This window comes from Hemiscyllium ocellatum, chromosome 17 (assembly GCF_020745735.1).
Source record: "Hemiscyllium ocellatum isolate sHemOce1 chromosome 17, sHemOce1.pat.X.cur, whole genome shotgun sequence".
Lineage (NCBI taxonomy): Eukaryota > Metazoa > Chordata > Chondrichthyes > Orectolobiformes > Hemiscylliidae > Hemiscyllium > Hemiscyllium ocellatum.
Window position 1 is genome coordinate 54,763,014 of NC_083417.1, and position 20,467 is coordinate 54,783,480.

The following is a 20,467-nucleotide window of genomic DNA, read 5'->3' on the forward strand; positions in this document are numbered from 1 at the left end:
TCATGCGCTCTGTCTCCCCGCACACTCTCTCTCGCTTTCAGTCGCTTGTTTTCTCGTTCTCGCTCTTCCTTGCTTGCTCTGTCTCCCTCTCTCTTGCTCTCATGCTCAAGCTCTCGCGCGTGCTCTCACTCTCACTGTCCCTCCTTCTCTCTTGCTCGCTTGCTGTCTTGCTGTCTTACTCAGTCGCGTGCTCTCTCTCACTCCCACACTTGCGCTCTCCCTTGCTTGCTCTCTCTCTCTTGCTCTCTCATTTCACTCTCTCACGCTCTTTTTTTGTCTGTCTTTGTCTCTCGCTGTCACTTGCTCTCGCTGTCTCTGGCTCTCGTTGGCTTCTTCTCTGTTGGTCTCTCACGCTCTTGCTCTCACTTGCACTCTCTCTCTTTCATTCTCCCTCTCTTGCCTTCTCTCACATTCCCTCTTTAGCTCCCGTGCTCTCTTGCAGTCTCTCCCGGTCTCTCTCTCTCCCCTGCTCTCTCTGTCTCTCCTGCACAGTCTCTCTCTCTCTCTCCCACGCTCTCTCTCTCCCAGTCTTGCTCACACGCGCTCTCCCTTCTCCTCTGTCCTGCACATCTCCCCGGCTCTTGCCCTCCTGCACGCTCTTCCCGCGAGCTCTCTCTCTCACCCTCTCTCTCCCCCTCCTGTGCTCTCTCTTCTGATCTCTGTCTCTCTTTCTTGTGCTCTTTCTCTCCTGCTCTCTCAAACTCTCAACTCTCCCTCTGTCTCTCCCTCTTCTGCTCTCTCCTGTGCAGTCTCCCCCTCCCACACATTTTCAATATCTCTCTCTCAAGCTCCTTCCCGCTCTCTCCCTCTCTTGCTATGTCTCTTTCGCTCTGTTTCTCGCTCTCTCTCACACTCTTTCTCTCCCGCGCTCTCACTCACTCAAGCTCTCTCTCCCACTTTCTTCCTTGTGCTCGCTCTCTCCCTCTCCCGTACTCACTCCCCTTGCCATGCTCTCACACTCTCGATATCTCTCAAGCTCTCTCCCTCCTGCTTTCTCTACCTCGCGCTCTCTCCCAGATGCTCGCTCTCCATTCTGCCCTCTTTCTCGTGCTCTGTCTCCCACGCTTGCTCTTTCTCCTGCATTCGCGCTCTCTTCCTCGTGCGCTCTGCCTTTCGCGCTCACTCTGTCTCGCGCTGTGTCTTTCTCTCACACACTCTCTGTCTCTCATGTGCACGCTCAATCCCTCGTGCATGCTCTCTCTCACGCGCTCTCGTAGTGTCTTGCTGTCTCGGGGCACTCTCGCTCTCCTCCGTCTCGCATTCTCGGTCTTGTTCTGTCTTGCGTGTGCTCTCTCTCATGCGCTTTGTCTTGCGCGCCCTCTCTCTCTCGGTCTTGATGTCTCATTCTCTTCCACACTTACTCTGTCTCCCTCACGCACTCTCCCTCCCTCCCACCTCGCGCGCTCTCCCTCGCACACTCTCTCCCTCCCTCACTCTCGCATGTTCTCTGTCACGCGCTTTTCTCTCTCCCACTCTGTCTTTCCTTTTCCTGCACATGCTCTCTCTCCCACTCGCCCCTGCTCTCTCCCACACTATTTCTTGCGCTTTCTCTCTCCCACTCTTGCCCACTTACGCTCTCACCTGCCCCCCCATTCTCTCCCTCCTGCCTGCTGTCTTCTGCAAGCTCTCTCGCCCTCTTGCTCTCTCCCGCACTCTCTTTCCCTCCTGCTCTCCGCCTCTCTGCGCTCTCTCCGTCGCACACTCTTCTTATCGCGCTCTCTCTCAAGCTGTCTCTCTTCAGCTTCTCTCGCGCTCTTCTTCTCCTGCTCTCTCCCGCTCTCACTTTCTCAATCTCTCTATCTCAAGCTGTCTCCCTCTCTCGCTCTCACCCTTTCCCCGCTCCCTTCCTCCCACTTCTTCTACTTTGCGCTCTTCCCCTTGCGCTCTCTCTCCTGCACTCAGTCCCGTGCTCATTGTCTCTCTTGCGCTCTCTCCCATGCACGCTCTCCTTCTCTTCCTCTCCCCCTCCCACCCTCTCGCTCGCTATCCCTCTCAGATCTCTCTCCCTCTCGCACTCTCTCCCCTCTAGTGCTCTGTCTCCTTATAGCTTTCTCTCACCCATGCGCTTTGTCTCCTGCTTGCTCTCTAGCTCTTTCTCTCAAGCTCTCTCCCTCCCACACTCTCACTCTCTCAAGCTCTTTCTCTCCTGCCCTCTCTCCCACTAGTGCGCTCTCCCTCTCTCCTTCTGCTCTCTCCCCCGCGTTCTCGTTCTCTCCTGCGCTCACGCTCTTGCTGTCTCCCTCTTCCACGCTCACTGTCCCCCCTTCGCACTCTCTCTCCCCCTCATTTACTCACTTTCTTTCCCCCTCGTGCTTTTCCTGTCACGCGCACTGTCACACTGTCTTGCTGTCTCTCATGGGCTCTCACTCTACCTCTTGGTCTCACCCACCCAGTCTCGCTCTCTTGGTCTCACTGTCTCTTGTGTGCTCTCACTCTCCCTCTCCCGTTCTCGCTGTCTTTCCCTAGCACGCTCTCTCCCTTGTGCTCTCTATCTTTCCCGCTTGCGCTCTTTCTCTCCCACTCACCCTCTCTCAACTCACACACTCTCCCCCGCGTTCTCCCTCTTGGTTTCTCTCTCCCTTTTGCGCTGTCTCTCTTGCATGCTCTTGTGTGCACTCTCTCTCTTGTGTGCGATCCTACTCTTTCGCTTCGTCTCGCTTGCTCTCTCGCTCTCTTTCTCTCCCACTGTCTCCCTCCTGCTCTCTTCCTTCCACTCACTCACTCTTGATCTTTGTCTCCCATTCTTCTCTCCTGTTCTCACACTCGCTGAAGCTCTCTCTCTCCCACTCGCGTTCTCTTCCTCTCTCCAGCACCCTCTCTCTCATGCGCGCTCTCCCACTCTCTCCCTCTCGTGCTGTCTCGCACACTGGCATGCTTTCTCTCCCTCTTGCGCGCTCTCTCCCTTTCGTACTCACTCTCCATCTCACTGTCTCACACATGCGCACTCTCTCTCTCGATCTCTCCTGCTCGCTCTCTCTTGCGCTCTTTCTCTCCCAGTCTTGTGCTCTTTCTCTCCTGAGCTCTCACTCTCTCGCACTCTGTCTCCCACGCTCACTCTGCAGCTCTCTCTCGCAATCTCTGTCTCTCCCGGCCTCTCTTCCACTTGCTCTCTCTCCCTTCCGCTCGCATGCTCTCTCTCTCTCTCGCATGCTATCTCTAGCCCGCTGTCTCCCTCTGGGTGCTTTCTCATGTGCTATCTCCTGCTCTCTCTTCCCATCCCGCTCGCATGCTCTCTCTTGCCCGCGCTCTCCCTCCTGTGTGCTTTCTCACGTGCTATCTCTACTGCTGTCTATCTCCTGGCCACTCTGTCTCCCTCCCGTGCTCTCTCGCAATCTCTCTCTCTCTCCCATTTGCACTCTCCCTCCTGTGCTTTCTTTCGCAATCTCTTCCTCTCTTTCCCACTCTCTCTTCCACTTGCTCTCTCTCCCTCCTGCTTGCACGCTCACTCTCCCATGCACACTCTCATCTGCTCTCTCTCTGCCGCTCTCTTTCGCAATCTCTCTCCCCACTGTCTCCTGTCCGCTCATTCCCGCATGCTCGCTCTCCCTCTTGCGCTGTCTCTGTCATGCTCTCTCCCTCTCCTGCTGTCTCCCTCTGCCTCTCGTGCTCTCTCCCTCTCGTGCTCTCTCTCTCTCTATCGCGCTCTCCCTCTCGCGCTCTCTCCTTCTTGCGCTGTCTCTTCCTCGCACTCTCTCTCTTCCACACATGTTCTGTCTCTCCCTCCCGTGCTTGCTCTCTTGTACTCTCTCCCACGCACTCCCTCTCGCATGCTGTCTCCCTCTCTTGCTCCCTCACGCGTTCTCTCTTGCGTTCTCCCTCGCTCTCTGTCACACTCTCACCAGCGCTCTCATTCCCTCTTGCCCGCTGTCTCCTGCTCTCTCTCGCGCTCTCACACTATCTGTCTCTCTCTCTCTCTCTTTTGGTCTCGTTCTCTTGGTCTCGTGCGCGTGAGATATGCGCACTCTTGTGCTCACGCTGTCTTGCATGCCCTCACTCTCTTGATCTCCCTCTTGCTGTCTCGTTCTTGCCCTCTCGCTCTCTCCCTTTTGCTATTTAGCTCACTCCCACTCTCTTCCTCTCATTTCCTCTTCCTCCTGCTCCCGCGCACACTCTATCTCTCGCTCTCTCGGTCTTGTTCTCTCCCTTATGCACTCTCCCTCCCTCCCACCCACCTCGCGCTCTCTACCTCGCACGTATTCTCTCTGCCACTGTCTATTGCGTGAGCGCTCCCCCTCTGTCTCCCACTCATTCTCTCTCCCTCCCATGCTCTCTCGCTTTTTTGCTCTCACTGTCTCTTGAGCGATCTCTTTCATGCTCTCTCTCCTGCTCTGTCTCTCTGTCCCATGCTGTCTCACCCGCACTCTCTCTCCTCCCTGCATGCTCATTTCTGCGCGCGCTTGCCCTCTCTTCCCCCACACTGTGTCTTCCGCTCGCATGCTCTCTCTCACACATATTCTCTCCATAGCTGTCTCTCTCCCATTCGCTCTCTCTCTTTCTGTCCTGCGCGCTCATCCTTGTTCGTGCTCTCTCCCGCTCTGTCTCTCCGTCCTGCGCTCTCCCACCCTCACACTCATTGCCGTGCTGTCTCTCCCGCACTCACGCACATTGTCTCTCTCACTCTCTCCCTCTCATGTTCTATCACCCCCGCGCCTTCCTGCTCTCTCTCCCCAATGTACGCGCCCTCTCGCTCGGTCTCTCACTCCTGCTCTCTCCTGTGTGCTCTCTTGTGTGTACTCTCTTTCTCGCCTGCTCTGTCTCTCCTTCCTGCACTGTCTGTCCATCTCACTCTCTCCTGCAAGCTCTCCTTCTCCATCTCCCTCTCACGCTCTCTCTCCCTATTCCTCCAGCTCTCTCATTTGAGCGCTGTCTCTCCCACCCGCGCTCTCACGCATACACAATCTGCTGCTGTCTCTTTCATGTGGTGTCTTTCCCACTCATTCTCTCTCCCTCCCACACTCATCCGTGCTCTCTCTCTTCCTCGAGTTCTGTATCTCTCTCTCTTCCCCCACTGTTTCTCCATCCTGCGACCTCACATACGCCTTTGCTCTTCCTCCCTCATGCTGTCATTCTCACACTCGCTGTCTCTTGGTCTCTGTCTCTCCCATGCTCTCCCACGCTGTCTCTCCCTCTCCCCCATGCTCTCTGTCCCCCTGTCTCACGCTCTCCCACCCTCCCCTGCTTTCTCTCTCCCCTGCGCTGTCTCTCCCTCTTCCCCCGCGTGCTTTCTCCCTCTTTCCCCGCGCTCTCTTTCCCTCTCCCCTGTGCTCTCTCTCGCCCCCTCCGCTGTCCCTCCCCCTCCCCCTCCCCCGCTGTCCCTCGCTCTCCCCTCCCCTCCCCCCTGCACTCTCTGTCCCTCTCCCGCGCTCTCCCTCTCCCGAGCTCTCACTCTCCTCCTCCGCGCGCTCTCTCCCTCTCCCCACATGCTCTCTCCCTCTCCCCACATGCTCTCTCCCTCTCCCCACGCGCACTCTCCCTCTCCCCCTGCGTGCTTGCCCCCTCCGGCGTCCTCCCTCTCTGGCGTCCTCCCTCTCTGGCGCCCTCCCTCTTGTGCACCCTCACTCTCCCCCGCGCTCTTTCTCTCCGTCTCCCCCGCGCGCTCTCTCTCTCCCCCTCTCCCTGCGCTCTCCCTCCCCCTCACGCGCTTCTCTCCCTGCCATGTTCTCCATCTCCCTGCCGTCTTCTGCCCCACGCTCTCTCCTTTTGCCCCGCGCTCTCTCCTTCTGCCCCGCGCTCTCTCTCCTCCCCCGCTCTTCCCCTCCTGCGCTATCTCTCCCTCCCTCTCCTGCGCTCTCCCTCCCACTCACGCTGTCTCTCCCTTGCTTTCCGTCCCCTGCGCTGTCTATATCTCCCGCGCGCTGTCTCTCCCTCCCCTGCTCTGCCACTCCCACGCTGCCTCTCCCTCCCACGCTGTTGCTCCCTCCCCCGAGATGTCTCTTCAGCACCGTGCTCTCCCTCTCCTGCACTGTCCCTCTCCTGCATTCTCCCTCTCCCTCCCACGCTCTTCCTCTCCTGTGCTGACTTTCCCTCCCGTGCTCTCCCTCTCCTGCGCTGTCTCTCCCTCCCACGCTGTTGCTCCCTCCCCTGCGCTGTCTCTTCGGCCCGCGCTCTCCCTCTCCTGCACTCTCCCTCTCCCTCCCATGCTCTCCCTCTCCTGCGCTCTCCCTCTCCTGCGCTCTCCTTCTCCCACGCTTTCGCTGTCCCGCGATGTATCTCCCTCCTGCGCTCTCCCTCTCCCGCACTGTATCTCCCTCTTCGTGCTCTCCCTCTCCCGCACAGTATCTCTTTCCCACGCTCTCCCTCTCCTGCGCTGTATCTCCTGCCTGCGCGCTCCCTGTCCCGCACTATATCTCCCTCTCGCGCTCTGCCTCTCCCCTGCGCTCACCTTCTCCCCGCGCTGTCTCTCCCTCTCCCTCTTACCCCGCGCTCTCTCCCTCACCCTCTCCCCCCGTGCTGTCTCCCCCCGCGCTGTCTCCCCCCGCGCTGTCTCCCCCCGCGCTGTCTCCCCCCGCGCTGTCTCCCCCCGCGCTGTCTCCCCCCGCGCTGTCTCCCCCCGCGCTGTCTCCCCCCGCGCTGTCTCCCCCCGCGCTGTCTCCCCCGCTCCCCCGCGCTGTCTACTCCCCTCTCCTCCCGCGCTGTCCCTCTTCCAGACTGTCTCTCCCTCTCCTCCTGCGCTGTCCCTCTTCCGGACTGTCTCTCCCTCTCCTCCTGCGCTGTCCCTCTTCCGGACTGTCTCTCCCTCTCCTCCTGCGCTGGCTGTCCCTCTCCCCCGCGCTGTCTCTCCCTCTCCCCCGCGCTGGCTGTCCCTCTCCCCCGCGCTGTCTCTCCCTCTCCTCCTGCGCTGTCCCTCCCTCTCTTTCTCTCCCTCTTGCCGGCGCTGTTTCTCCCTCCCATCCGAGCTGTCTCTCCCTCTCTGTCTCTCCCTCCCTCCTGCGCCCTCTCTCCCACGCTCTCTCTCCCTACCGCGCTGTCTCTCCCTCCTTCTCACACGCTCTCCCTCTCTCTCCCGTACTCTCCCTCTCCCTTGCGCACTCTTTCTCTCAGGTGCTCTCTGTCACTCGTGCGCTGTCTTTCCCTTCCACACGCTCTCATGTGTGCTCTCTCCCTCCCATTATCTCGCTCTCACTCTCTCCCACGCGGTCTCCTTTTCTACCACTCGCACTCTCTCTCTTCCTCGCACTCTCTCTTCCATGCGCTCTCTCTCTCCCTGCTGCTGTCTCCCTGCCTCATATACTCTCTCCCGCGCCCTCTCCATCCCTCGCGCTGTCATTGCCATGTGCGTTGTCTCTCGCTCTCTCCCCCGCTCGCGCTCTCTCCCTCTCGCGCTCTCTTCCTCTCATTGTTTCTCTCTCTCCCCCTGCATGTCTCTCCATCCCGCGCTCTCCCTCCCAGCGCTGTCTCTCGCTCCGTCTCTCCCGAGCTTGTTCTCTCCCTCCCGCGCTTGCTCTCTCCCTCCGTCTTAAGGTTATGAAAGAATTGGACACTCTGGCAGCAGGAAACATGTTTCTGCTGATGGATGAGTGCCGAACCATAGGACACAGCTTAAAAATACGGGGTAGACCATTTAGGACAGAGATGAGGAGAAACTTCTACACCCAGAGAGTGGTGGCTGTGTGGAATGCTCTGCCCCAGAGAACAGTGGAGGCCCAGTCTCTGGATTCATTTAAGAAAGAGTTGGATAGAGCTCTCAAAGATAGTGGAATCAAGGGTTATGGAGATATGGCAGGAAGAGGATACTAATTAGGAATGATCAGCCATGATCATATTGAATGGCGGTGCAGGCTCGAAGGGCTGAATGGCCTACTCCTGCGTCTATTGTCTATTGTCTTCCTCCCGCGCTTGCCCTCTCCCTTCGTCTCTCCCTCCCGCGCTTGCTCTCCCTTCGTCTCTCCCTCCCGCGCTTGCTCTCTCCCTTCATCTCTCCCTCCCACGCTTTCTCCTTCCCGCATGCTCTCTCACGCGCATTCTTTCTCTCCCGCTCTGTCTTTCTCTCCTGCGCTCTCTCCCTCTTCCTCCCGCTCTTTCACTCGAGCGCTGTCTCTCCCTCCCGCACTCTGTCTCACGTCCGTGCTCTCATGCGTATTCTCTCTGCTGCTGTCTCTCACGTGCGCTCTCTCTCTCCCACTCGTTCTGTCTCCCTCCCACACTCTCGCACCCCCTTTTACCAGTTGCGCTCACTCTTCCATGCTGTCTCCCCCCCCGCTGTCTCTGTGTCCCACACACTCCTTCCCATGCCCTCTCTCACGCACTCGCTGCCTCTTGCCACCTCTCCCCTGCTCTTTCCCAAGCTCTCTTTCTCCCCCTCCCTCACCCTCTCTCCCACAGTCTCTCCCTCCCGCTCTCTCCCTCTCCCGCACGCACTCTTTCTCTCCCTCCCACTTTCTCCCATGAGCTCTCCCACTCCCATGCTCTCTCCCTCTTCCTCACATGCTCTCTTCCCACTGTCTCTCCATCCTGCACGCGCTCTCACATGCATTCTCCCTGCTGCTGCCTCTAGTGTGCACTCTTTCTCTCCCACTTATTCTCCCTCCTGTGTTCTCTCTCCCACGCGCTCATTCCCGTGCTCGTCTCTCCCGCGCTCTCCCTCTCCCTATCCCGCTGTGTCTCCATCCCGCACTCTCCCTCCCGCGCGCTTATTCCTGTGCTCTTTCTCTCATGTGTGCGCACTGTCTCCCTCCCACTCATTGTCTCCCTCCCGTGCTCTCCCAGTCCCACGCTCTTTCTCCCTCCCGCACATTCTTTCTCCCACTCTGTCTGTCTCTCCCTCCCTCTCTCCCAGTCTTGTGAACTCTCCCTCTCGCACTCTGTCCCTTTTCCTCCCGTTCTCTCTCTTCCTCGCATGTTCTCTCTTTCAAGTCCTGTCTCTCCCTCCCACACGCTCTCTCACACATATTGTCTCTGCCGCTGTCTCTCGTGCGCTCTCGCTTTCCGTCCCGTCACTCCGTCTCTCTCGCGCTTGCGTGCACACTGTCTCACATGTGCTCTCTCCATCTCGAGCGCTCCCATTTCTTCGCACTCTCTTTCTCCTGCGTGCTTTCTCTCCTGCGATGTCTCTCCTTCCCGCACTCTCCCGCATGTGCCTTCTCCCGTGCTCGCCTTCTCCTGCCCTCTCTGACCCGCCCGCTTTCTCGCATGCACTCTTTCTCTCCCGCTCTGTCTCTCCCTCCCATGCTCTCCCCCGTGCTTTTCAACTCCAACACTCTTTCCCCCTCGCGCTTTCTTTTCCTGGCATGGTCTCTCCCACATATTCTCTCCGCCGCACTCTCTCTCCCACACTCTCCCTCTCCCGCGTTTGCTTTCCCTCTTGTGCGCTCTCTCACATGTATTCTCTCTACCGCGCTCTCGCACGCTGACTCCCTCCCGCTGTCTCACTCTCAAGCCCGCTGTCTCTCTCACCCGCTCTCTCTGTCTCTCCCACACTCTCTCCTGCGCTCACTGTCTTCCTTGTGCCCTCTCTTCCTCATGCTCTCTTTCTTCCTCAAGCGCTCTTTCACACGTGCTCTCTCGTGTGTATTCTCTCTGCCACGCTCTTATCACGCGCTCTCTCTCCCACTCGTTCTTTATCCCTTCTCTCTCGCGCGCTCATTCCCACACTCTCCCACCCGCGGTCTCACACTCTCACTCGCTTGTTCTCTCTCAGCCTCTTGCACTCTCTGTCTTGCTCTGGCTTGTCTCTTGCTCCAGCAGTTACTGTCTTGCTCTCGCACTCGCTCGCATTGTTTCTGTTGCTCTTCTGCACACTGTCTCTGTCTCTTGCGCTTGTTTTCACTCGCTCTCTCTCTCTCTCTTGCTCTCATTCACACTCTTTCACTCTCCTTCTCTCTCGCATGACCTATCTCTCACCACTGTGCTCGCTCTCGTGTGCACTCAGTCTCACTCGCTTGTTCTCTCTCGGTCTCTCGTGCTCTCACTCTTTCCTGCGCTCTCTCTTTTGCTCTCTTCTACGCTGTCTTTCTCTCTTTCGCTCTCCTCCCCCCGCCTGTCATGCGCTGGCCTTCTCTCGCTCTCCGTCGGTCTTTCTCTGACTTGTGAGCTCTCTCTCTCTCTCTCACTCGCACTCTTGCTCTCTCTCACGCTCTCCTTCTGTCTTGCGCTCACTCTCTCTTGCTTTCTTGCACGCTCTCTCTTACTGTCTTTCTCACTCCCACGCGCTTTCTCTTGCGCCCTCGCTCTCTATCTCACGTGCTCTTGCTCTCTCTTGCATTCACTCACTCCCTTGCGATTGCTCTGGCTCTCTCGTTTTCGCTCTCTCTTGCGCACTCTAGCTGTCACTGGCACTCTCTCTCTCGTTCTGTTGGGCTCTCACGAGCGCTGTCCATCTCCATCTGGGCTCCATCTCCACCACTTGTTTATTTCACCCCTCCCCCACCCCATCATCTTCATGTATACAGAGGATCCTCAGTTATCTGAACGAGGTACATGGGCATTATTTTGTTTTGATAATCTATTATTTGGATAATTGATTTTATCTTAAACAATGGAGCCATAATGATCTAACACTGTACTCAACTGGAGAATTTGTTTAAATCTATAATTTTATTGAGTCTGCCATTTCAACAAACTAATCCTTGCAGTCTGCAGATTACAGGTTAAAATGAAAAGGACTACCATCACACAAATACTGTATATCAAATCCCAGCATTAAACAAGTTCCTGAAAAGTTTCTACAATCGCAAGAACATCTATCAGTTTCCAGGAATTCATCCTCATGATAGAAAGACAGAAGCACCGCCTCGCACATGTGTTTCCATTCTCAGTCTTTTTTTTAAATGAAAGCAACAGGAGTATCCTGTAAACACTTACTTTTGCAAAGGGCTATGTAACAACCTTTACCTTTACAGTCACTGATGCTTGAGCTGCTTGTGTTCCTTTGTTTTTGCCAGCATTTTCACATGTTCTTCAGTATAGGTAAATCAAATTCATTTACCTCTTTTGATGTTACATTTTTGTGGGACCTCAAAATCTTCGGATAATCCAAAATTTGGACAATCAGTATTCAGATAATTGAGGTTTGCCTGCACCAACCTTTTCCTAGCTATAGTCAGTTCTGAAGAGTGGTTATTGGATCTGAAACATTAATTCTGTTTTCTCTCCTCAGATGCTGCCAGACCTGCTGAGTTTTTTTCCCAACAAATTTTCTTTTTGATCCCCATAACTGAAGTGTTTTGTATCATCCTGGTGTACCATCTCTATACATTCTCTAAGGAACTGACATCCTCGCTAAAGTGTGCTTGCTTGGAATTGGAGACCCTTCTTCAGTTGAACTATTTGATCATGTGTAAAGGTTTAACAGGACCATGTTGATTTTATATTTGTGTCTCCTTAAAAAAGCCAAAAGTCCCGTATATTTTCTTAACTACCAGTCCACATAGCTGCGTAACAATTAAGGAAATTTGTACAACATTAAGGATTTTACAATTAAGTGGTTATGTAAAAGCATAGACAGTACTTTAATTTAAAAAAAAAACCATGTTCAACCCATGACTACATTTTTTTATATTGATTTTCATCTACCAAGGAACAGTGATGACTTGTTTTAACAAAATTGTTTGAAATTTTTGCTGCCATTCTGTTGTATTTTCATAGAGGACTTGCAGAAAGATAACGAAAGACTAAATTTGGAGGTTGAATACCTGAATCAGCAAATAAAACAATACAGCAAATTACAAGAAACTGTCACCATGTTACAGGAGAGTCACAGGTAATAAAATCATGAAGAATGTTAACATATATAATGATGTATTATATTAACTAAACATGTAATGTGATTTCTTCTTCCTATTTCTGAAGTTGTTAACAAACATCTATCATAATACCTGATTGATAATTTAGGAATTGGGATAGTATTACAGTAAGGTCAGAACTTACTTGGACTTTACTGTGAACGTTATTTCATCAAAGCTTTAATTGCAATAGTCTTTTCTTTACCTAATGTCACAATAGTACCTTAAAACTACTGAAACAATTTATAATGTTTTAAAGTTTTTTTTGGTTTTTTTTTAATTTGCTGTAAATTGCAAAATACCTTCAACATATTTACAGTTTAATAGGAAACCATTTCAATATTGAATACTATGCCATAGCTGAATTGCGGTAAAGATGTCACCACCAGTTGTTCTAATGAAAGATATTTGTGAAAATGTTTTATTTGTTTCATCACTACAGGTTTCCAGTTTCTGACTTCATTTTTATTACTAATCATAGAGTTATATAGCATGGAAACAGACTCTTTAGTCCATACGGGAAAAATAATGACTGCAGATGCTGGAAGCCAGAGTCTAGATTAGAGTGATGCTGGAAAAGCACAGCAGTTCAGGCAGCATCCAAGGAACAGTAAAATCGACATTTCGGGCAAAAGCCTTTCATCAGGAATACAAGCAGAGAGCCTGAAGGGTGGAGAGATAAATGAGAGGAGGGTGGGGGTGGGGAGAAAGTAGCATAGAGTACAATAGGTGAGTGGGGAAGGGGATGAATGTGATAGGTCGGGGGGGAGGGGGGAGTGGATAGGTGGAAAAGAAGATAGGCAGGTTGGACAAGTCATGGGGACAGTGCTGAGCTGGAAGTTTGGAACTGGGGTAAGGTGGGGGAAGCATACCAAGATAGTCCCAAACTAAAGTAATCCCACCTACCTGTGTTTGATCCATTTCCCTCCAAACATTTCTTATTCTTGTACTTACCTAAACCTCTTTTAAAAGTACCTGTATCTGCAACCACTGCTGCTTCTGTAAGTTCATTCCACACATAAACCACTCTGTTTAAAAAAAAATGCCTCATGTCTTTTTTTTAAATCTTTTCTTCTCACTTTAAAATATGTCCCCAATCTTGAAATCCATTCCCTTAGGGAAAAGACACCTGCTATTCAAAGTTTGTGAGAAGATTTGTAGCTCGGGTGCTCGTTGTTGTGGTTCTGTTCGCCGAGCTGGGAGTTTTTGTTGCAAACGTTTCGTCCCCTTTCTAGGTGACATCTTCAGTGCTTGGGAGCCTCCTGTGACGCGCTTCTGTGCTGATTCCTCCGGCATTTATACTGGTTTGAATCTGCCGTTTCCGGTTGTCAGTTGCTGTCCGCTGCAGTGGCCGGTATATAGGGTCTAGGTCGATGTGTCTGTTGATAGAATTTGTGGATGAGTGCCATGCCTCTAGGAATTCCCTGGCTGTTCTCTGTTTGGCCTGCCCTATAATAGTGGTGTTGTCCCAGTCAAATTTGTGTTGTTTGTCATCTGAGTGTATGGCTACTAGGGATAGCTGGTCGTGTATGTATATGTGTATGTATGTATGTGTATGTATACACACCAACTAGCCACGAAACTAGAGGCATGGCACTCATCCACAAGTTCTATCAACATACACATCGACCTAGACACTATATAATGGACCTCCCCTTATAGAAAAGGCAGGAGGCTCCCAAGCACTGAAGATTTCACCTAGAAAGGGGACGAAACGTTTGCAACAAAAACTCCCAGCTCGGCGAACAGAACCACAGCACCTGCTATTCACTTTACCTATACCCTTCCTTATTTTATAAACTTCTATAAGGTCATCTCTCGACCTCTTTCGCTCCAGTGAAAATCATCCAGCTTCTCTTTATAAATCAAACCCTCCATTCCCGGCAACATCCTGGAAAATCTCTTCTGATCCCTATCCAGCTTAATAAAATCCTTCCTATGATAGGGTAACCAGATTAGGATACAGTACTCCAGAAGAGGCCTCACCAACGTCCTGTACACCTTCAATGTAAAGTCCCAACTCCTTTATTCAAAGGTTTGAGCAATGAAGGCAAGCATGCTAAATGCCTTCTTAACCACCTTATTTATATGTGATGCAAACTTCAAAGATTAATGTACCTGAACCTCAGGTCTCTGTTCTACAACACTGCCCAAGGCTCTACTTTTAACTGTATAATTTTTGTCTTTGTTTTTCCAAGATGTAATATCCCGCATTTACCCAAATTAAGCTCCATTTGCCATTGTTCAGCGCATTGACCCAGTTAATCTTAGATAACTTTCTTCACTGTCCACCATACCACCGATCTTTGTTGTCAACTGCAAACTTACTAAACATGCTTTCTGTATTCTATTTTTCTATATTCTATACTCACTTAAATATAATGTATATGTTTTTTACTAATTAAACAACTTTTACTAATTTTTACAACTTATCGAAAAGACAGGGAGGTGGGCAAAGGGGGCGGGGTGGCCTGATTAGTTAAGAACAAAATTAAATCTATGACACTAAACGACATAGGGTCAGATGATGTGGAGTTTGTGTGGGTGGAATTGAGGAACCACAAAGGCAAATAATGGGAGTTATGTACAGACCTCCTAATAGTGGTCAGGACCAGGGGCGCAACATGTACTGGGAAATAGAAAAGGCATGTCAGAAAGGCAAGGTCATGGTGATCATGGGGGACTTCAATATGCAGGTAGACTGGGTAAATAACATAGCCTGTGGATCCAAAGAAAAGAAATTCATGAAATGCTTACAGGATGGCTTTTTGGAACAGTTTGTCATGGAGCCCAAAAGGGAGCAGGCTATTTTATACCTAGTGCTATGTAATGAACAAGACTTTATAAAAGAACTTAAAGTAAGGGAACATTTAGGAAGCAGCGATCATAATATGGTAGAGTTCAGTCTGCAGTTTCAAGGAGAGAAGGCAAAATCGGATGTAATGGTGTTATAATTAAATAAAGGTAATTACGAGGGCATGAGAGAGGAACTGACGAAAATCGACTGGAAGCAGAGCCTAACGGGGAAGACAGTAGAGCAAAAATGGCAGAAGTTTGTAGGTATAATTGAGGATACTGTACAGAGGTTCATCCCCAAGAAAAGAAAAATTATCTGGGGAGGGATTAGACAGCCATGGCTGACGAAGAAAGTCGGGAAATGTATGAAAGAAAAAGAAGAGATCCTATAAAGTGGCTAAGAGCAGTGGGAAATCAGAAGATTGGGAAGGCTACAAAAACAAACAGAGGATAACAACGAGAGAAATAAGGAAGGAGAGGATCAAATATGAAGGTAGGCTAGCCAGTAATATTAGAAATGATAGTAAACGTTTCTTTCAATACATAAGAAACAAACGACAGGCAAAAGTAGACCTTGGGCCACTTCAAACTGATGCTGGAAGGCTAGTGATGGGAGATAAGGAAATGGATGGAGAACTTAATAAGTACTTTGCGTCTGTCTTCACAGTGGAAGATATGAGTAATATCCCAAAAGTTAAAGGGAGTCAGGGGGCTATGTTGAGTATGGTTGCCATTACAAAAGAGATAGTGCTAGAAAAGCTAAAAGGTCTTAAAATTGACTAATCTCCTGGCCCCGATGGGCTACATCCTAGAGTTCTGAGGGAGGTGGCTGAGGAAATAGCGGAGGCGTTGGTTGAGATCTTTCAAAGGTCACTGGAGTCAGGGAAAGTCCCGGTTGATTGGAAGATCGCTGTTGTAACCCCCTTATTCAAGAAAGGATCAAGACAAAAGATGGAAAATTATAGGCCAATTAATCTAACCTTGGTTGTTGGTAAAATTCTAGAATCCATCGTTAAGGATGAGGTTTCTAAATTCTTGCAAGAGCAGGGTCGGATGGATTTAGTCAACATGGATTTAGTAAAGGGAGGTCGTACCTGCCAAACCTGGTAGAATTCTTTGAAGAGGTGACAAGTAGGTTAGACCAGAAAAACCCAGTGGATGTCATGTATCTGGACTTCCAAAAGGCCTTTGATAAGGTGCCACACGGGAGGCTGCTGAGTAAGGTGAGGGCCTATGGTGTTCGAGGTGAGCTACTGGCATGGATTGAGGATTGGCTGTCTGACAGAAGGCAGAGAGTTGGGATAAAAGGTTCTTTTTCAGAATGGCAGCCGGTGACAAACGGTGTCCCGCAGGGTTCAGTGTTGGGGCCGCAGCTGTTCACGTTATATATTAATGATCTGGATGAAGGGACTGAGGGCATTCTAGCGAAGTTTGCCGATGATACGAAGTTAGGTGGACAGGCAGGTAGTACTGGGGAAGTGGGGAGGCTGCAAAAGGATCTAGACCTTTGGGAGAGTGGTCCAGGAAATGGCTGATGAAATTCAACGTGAGCAAATGTAAGGTCTTGCACTTTGGAAAAAAGAATACAAGCATGGACTACTTTCTAAACAGTGAGAAAATTCATAAAGCTGAAGTACAAAAGGATCTGGGAGTGCTAGTCAAGAATTCTCTAAAGGTAAACATGCAGGTTGAATCCGTGATTAAGAAAGCGAATGCAATGTTGTCACTTATCTCAAGAGGGCTGGAATATAAAAGCAGCGATGTGCTACTGAGCCTTTATAAAGCTCTGGTTAGGCCCCATTTGGAGTACTGTGTCCAGTTTTGGGCCCTACACCTTAGGAGGGACATACTGGCACTGGAGCGTGTCCAGCGGAAATTCACACAGATGATCCCTGGAATGGCAGGTCTAACATACGAGGAACGGCTGAGGATCCTGGGATTGTATTCATTTGAGTTTAGAAGATTAAGGGGAGGTCCATTAGAAACTTACAAGATAATACATGGCTTGAAAGGGTGGATGCTAAGAAATTGTTTCCTTTAGGTGAGGAGACTAGGACCCGTGGGCACAGCCTTAGAATTAGAGAGGGTAAATTCAGACAGAAATGCGGAGACATTTCTTCAGCGAGAGTGGTGGGCCTGTGGAATTCATTGCCGCTGAGTGCAGTGGAGGCCAGGACGCTAAATGGTTTCAAGGCAGAGATTGATAAATTCTTGATGTCACAAGGAATTAAGAGCTATGGGGAGAATACTGGTAAGTGGAGTTGAAATGCCCATCATCCACGATTAAATGGCTGAGTGGACTCGATGGGCTGAATGACCTTACCTCCAGTCCTATGTCTTATGGTCTTAAAGCCTTTTATACAGAGTTTTGTTTCAGTCTTAATGTTTGGTAGTAATTTTTAAAAAGGAAATGGATTTATGATACAACAACTGGTCATCACTTTAAAATAGTAGGATGAAAGATGTTAACTGCAGTGTCTGAGTACAGGGTATTGCATTTTTAGGGTGCTGATAAACAAGAACCGCATGCTTCCTCAATTGGGGGAGAAAAGATAAATGTGGATTTACTGCAGACTGCACTGGCTCACTTCTTGCACCTCATAACAGTCATTGATGGCATGAGGAAATGGTATGGCAAAGCTTGTCTGCCAAAAGGTGCAAATAGTTATACTTGGAACTAATTTTTCAAGTAAGAGGACTTAAAATGGAAAACAAAACTTGAATAAAATATGTGATTAGCTCAATGTTGTCTTTGTCCAGTTAACATCAGCTGGCAATTCTTGCTGGAATATTGATCAGCATCTGCGGTGGCATTTCTACTTCTGTTCCAGGGACTGAAATCACTTAACTAAGTGAGGGGTTGTAATGTTATCTTCCTCTTTGATGATCCCACAACTTATTTGATAAACTCATTCCGTTGTTCAGGAATTCAATTAGTGTAATAATTTAGTACTAAAATGTATCATTAGCCAAAAATAACAATATTTTACTATGCTTTTATTGATTTATAACTTTTGGTTGTAATTTAAATGCATTTTACTTAGGAAAGATGGACATTTTAAAGTTTTTCTCCAGTAGAGGGGCATGGATAGGGTAAATAGGCAAAGTCTTTTCCCTGGGGTCGGGGAGTCCAGAACTAGAGGGTTTAGGATAAGAGGGGGAAAATATAAAAAAATACCTAACGGGCAACATTTTCATACAGAGGGTGGTACGGGTATGGAATGAGCCAGAGGAACTCGTGGAGGCTGGTACAATTGCAACATTTAAGAGACATTTGGATGGGTATATGAATAGGAAGGGTTTAGAGGGATATGAGCTGGGTGCTGGCAGGTGGGACTAAATTGGGTTGGGATATTTGGTCGACATAGTCAGGTTGGACTGAAGGGTCTGTTTCCATACTGTACCTCTCTAGGACTCTAAATGCGAGATTATTTATGTTCTGGTAAACTAATTTTTGTCTTGTTCCTAGATCTCTAGTATCTACCAATAATTACCTACAGCAGCAGCTGAACATAACTAGTGCTGGCCAAAACAATGATGCACCATACCATCATAATTCTCATCGGACGAAAGCATGGAGTAAACTCCCACCTTCAGAAATCACAGAATTGCCCTTATCATCTAAACGTAGCTATCACAGTACCTCAGATATACTGTAATAAAACTGCTGTATAATACAGTAACTAAACTCAAAATGCCTAATTCTAATTAAATTAGTGTTTGTCAGAAATTGTATTTGAGCTAATCTTGTGTTTTTTTTAAACTATGAAGTGTCTCATTTCAGCAGTATTTGGAATTAAACTGTAAAATAAATATGCTATGTTAATAAATAGTCTAGGCTACTTTGAAATAAACATGTACAGTTATGCTATATGTGTAATGTATTGTTATTGTGACATTATTAGAATTAATACATTTAGATTGCGGACTGTACATGTTCAAAACCTAAATACATCGTAGCAATATTTAATCCCCAGTGATGAGTGCCTTTCTTGTGAAGTAATCCTAATATTTCAGCTGAATTTGTTTGTGTTATTTTGTAACAATTTTCAGTTACATAGTTGTGTTTTAACTTACAGTGAAGTATGGATCAATGTATTACTTCTGCAAAGAATAGGATTAATTTGCAAATTTGATGGAATGTCATTGTGCTTTGCATTAATTGTTATCCACACATTTGGTCAACAATTTGTGTGGATTTAAAGACTAATATTGTCAGTGGAACCTTTAGAAGCGACAGCACCTCATTGTGAAAATCACAGCAATTATTGAGTGAAACAAGCACGCAGTGCTGGAATTACAGGGTTGAATAGACAATATCCGTGGCAAGAGGAAGAGGGTGAGTGATCTGATGCATTAACCCTAACTTCCTCATTACAGATAATTATCATAGATTTCCAGCATCCTCAGTATTTTGCTCTTTGAAATCTTGGCTTGCCTGCCTTTTTGGAAGTGTTAATTATGTTCAGACTTCCTGACACTTATATATATATATATATTACATATATCTAAAATGATAATGGGATGTTTGGAACACTAAATGCAATTCATCATCATGTTTAATTTATTAATCTAGTTCATGAAATAGTTCTGGTTGCAAGACTCTTGCAAAAAACAATAAGCTTTTATCCTTTATGTACATTTACATTCCTTTCCACTTCATTTCAATAGCATATTAATCAATATTTTATTATGAATATTATGATTATTTGAGTCTAATCTCAGCTTTTGCATCAAATTCTTGTGTTATTTCAGTTGTTCATGGATCAATGACTATTCTGCTTTTAGTAGAGTTGTTTGTGCTAGTCTTCATAAAACAAATTTGTTACAATTTGTTTCTTGATTTTAGTGCTGACTAAACTGCTTAAAATATTTTAAGTTAATTCTGTTTTGATTATCCAGTTACATTTTTCATATCATCTTGAAAATTAGAAGCCTATCTGTATAAACTCGTACAAGAAAATGATCATTAAATGAGTCAGAATAAGTTTTGAGTTAGTTTCAAGTTACATTTAATTTTTTTCTCTCTCCTGTTTATTTTAGTTTGTAGTATTATAGACATCACATGTTTTTGTCTTATAGGTAAATTTTTGCATTCATTATTCCAAGATTGATTAGCTCTGAGAAAAGGTCATGTAAGTATCAAGCACTCAAGTTTGGTGGATCATGCTTGAGTTGTAGAATAATGAGCCCCCTTTTAAGAATGAAGGATGTGCCCCAGCCTCAAAAAAGCTAATTTAGATGCAACAGTTGGTATTTTCCATACCATCTATTTTGTTTCCTGATGTATAAGTTTTGCTGTAAAGGTGTTTTTTTTAGCTCTGTGCTGAAGTGCTTCTGAACCAAAATGAGTGCTCTTATTTGGTAGAGATTTTTTATCACTTAAATTTATTTTTACATTTGATCATTTCTCCTATTTATGTTGTTTGATCCTATGAAAATATTTGCGATATCTGTGCACTTGTAGATGTAAATACATTTTATTTATATTTTTGTGTGTAAATTTCTTGGGAATTGAAATTGTCTGATTGATGACTGAAAAATTAAATATCTTTTGTAGATTCAAGATATTTAAAAATAAAATATTTTCTAAGTTTTAAATTTTGTGTCCCATGTAGTCCAAATTGCAGTTGTTGGTAAATGCAATGTTTTATTTAGATGGGGTCCATATCCCACAAAATTGACAATGTAGCTTATTTTTAAGCTGTCTGCTGTAGCCATAAAACAATGTGGTTTGGATCTTTAATAAATCCATTGTTGCTGGTTCTTCAAAAACCTAGCAACAGTCATATTGCCTAGTTAATAAAGATTTAAAATCATTTCACTGCTTAAAATAAAATCTTACTGGAACTTTTGGAGCAATCTCAAACTCAACCAATTTTAAGATGACACAAAGTTGCCTTAATATAAGGATTTTGCTACTTTTATGAGGGAATGAAGAATGAACAGTA

At 48.1% G+C, this 20,467-nt stretch overlaps 1 protein-coding gene across 1 annotated transcript in view; it reads left to right on the forward strand.

The window, feature by feature from the left end:
• LOC132824081 (centrosomal protein of 72 kDa-like) overlaps window positions 1-18,175 on the forward strand; it is a 49,517-nt gene extending 31,342 nt beyond the window's left edge. The window contains exons 6-7 of the mRNA XM_060838351.1: window positions 11,584-11,698; window positions 17,986-18,175. Of these exons, the coding sequence (XP_060694334.1) occupies window positions 11,584-11,698; window positions 17,986-18,175 (305 nt within the window). The remainder of the gene's footprint in view (window positions 1-11,583; window positions 11,699-17,985) is intronic.
• The last annotated feature ends 2,292 nt before the right edge of the window (window positions 18,176-20,467 follow it).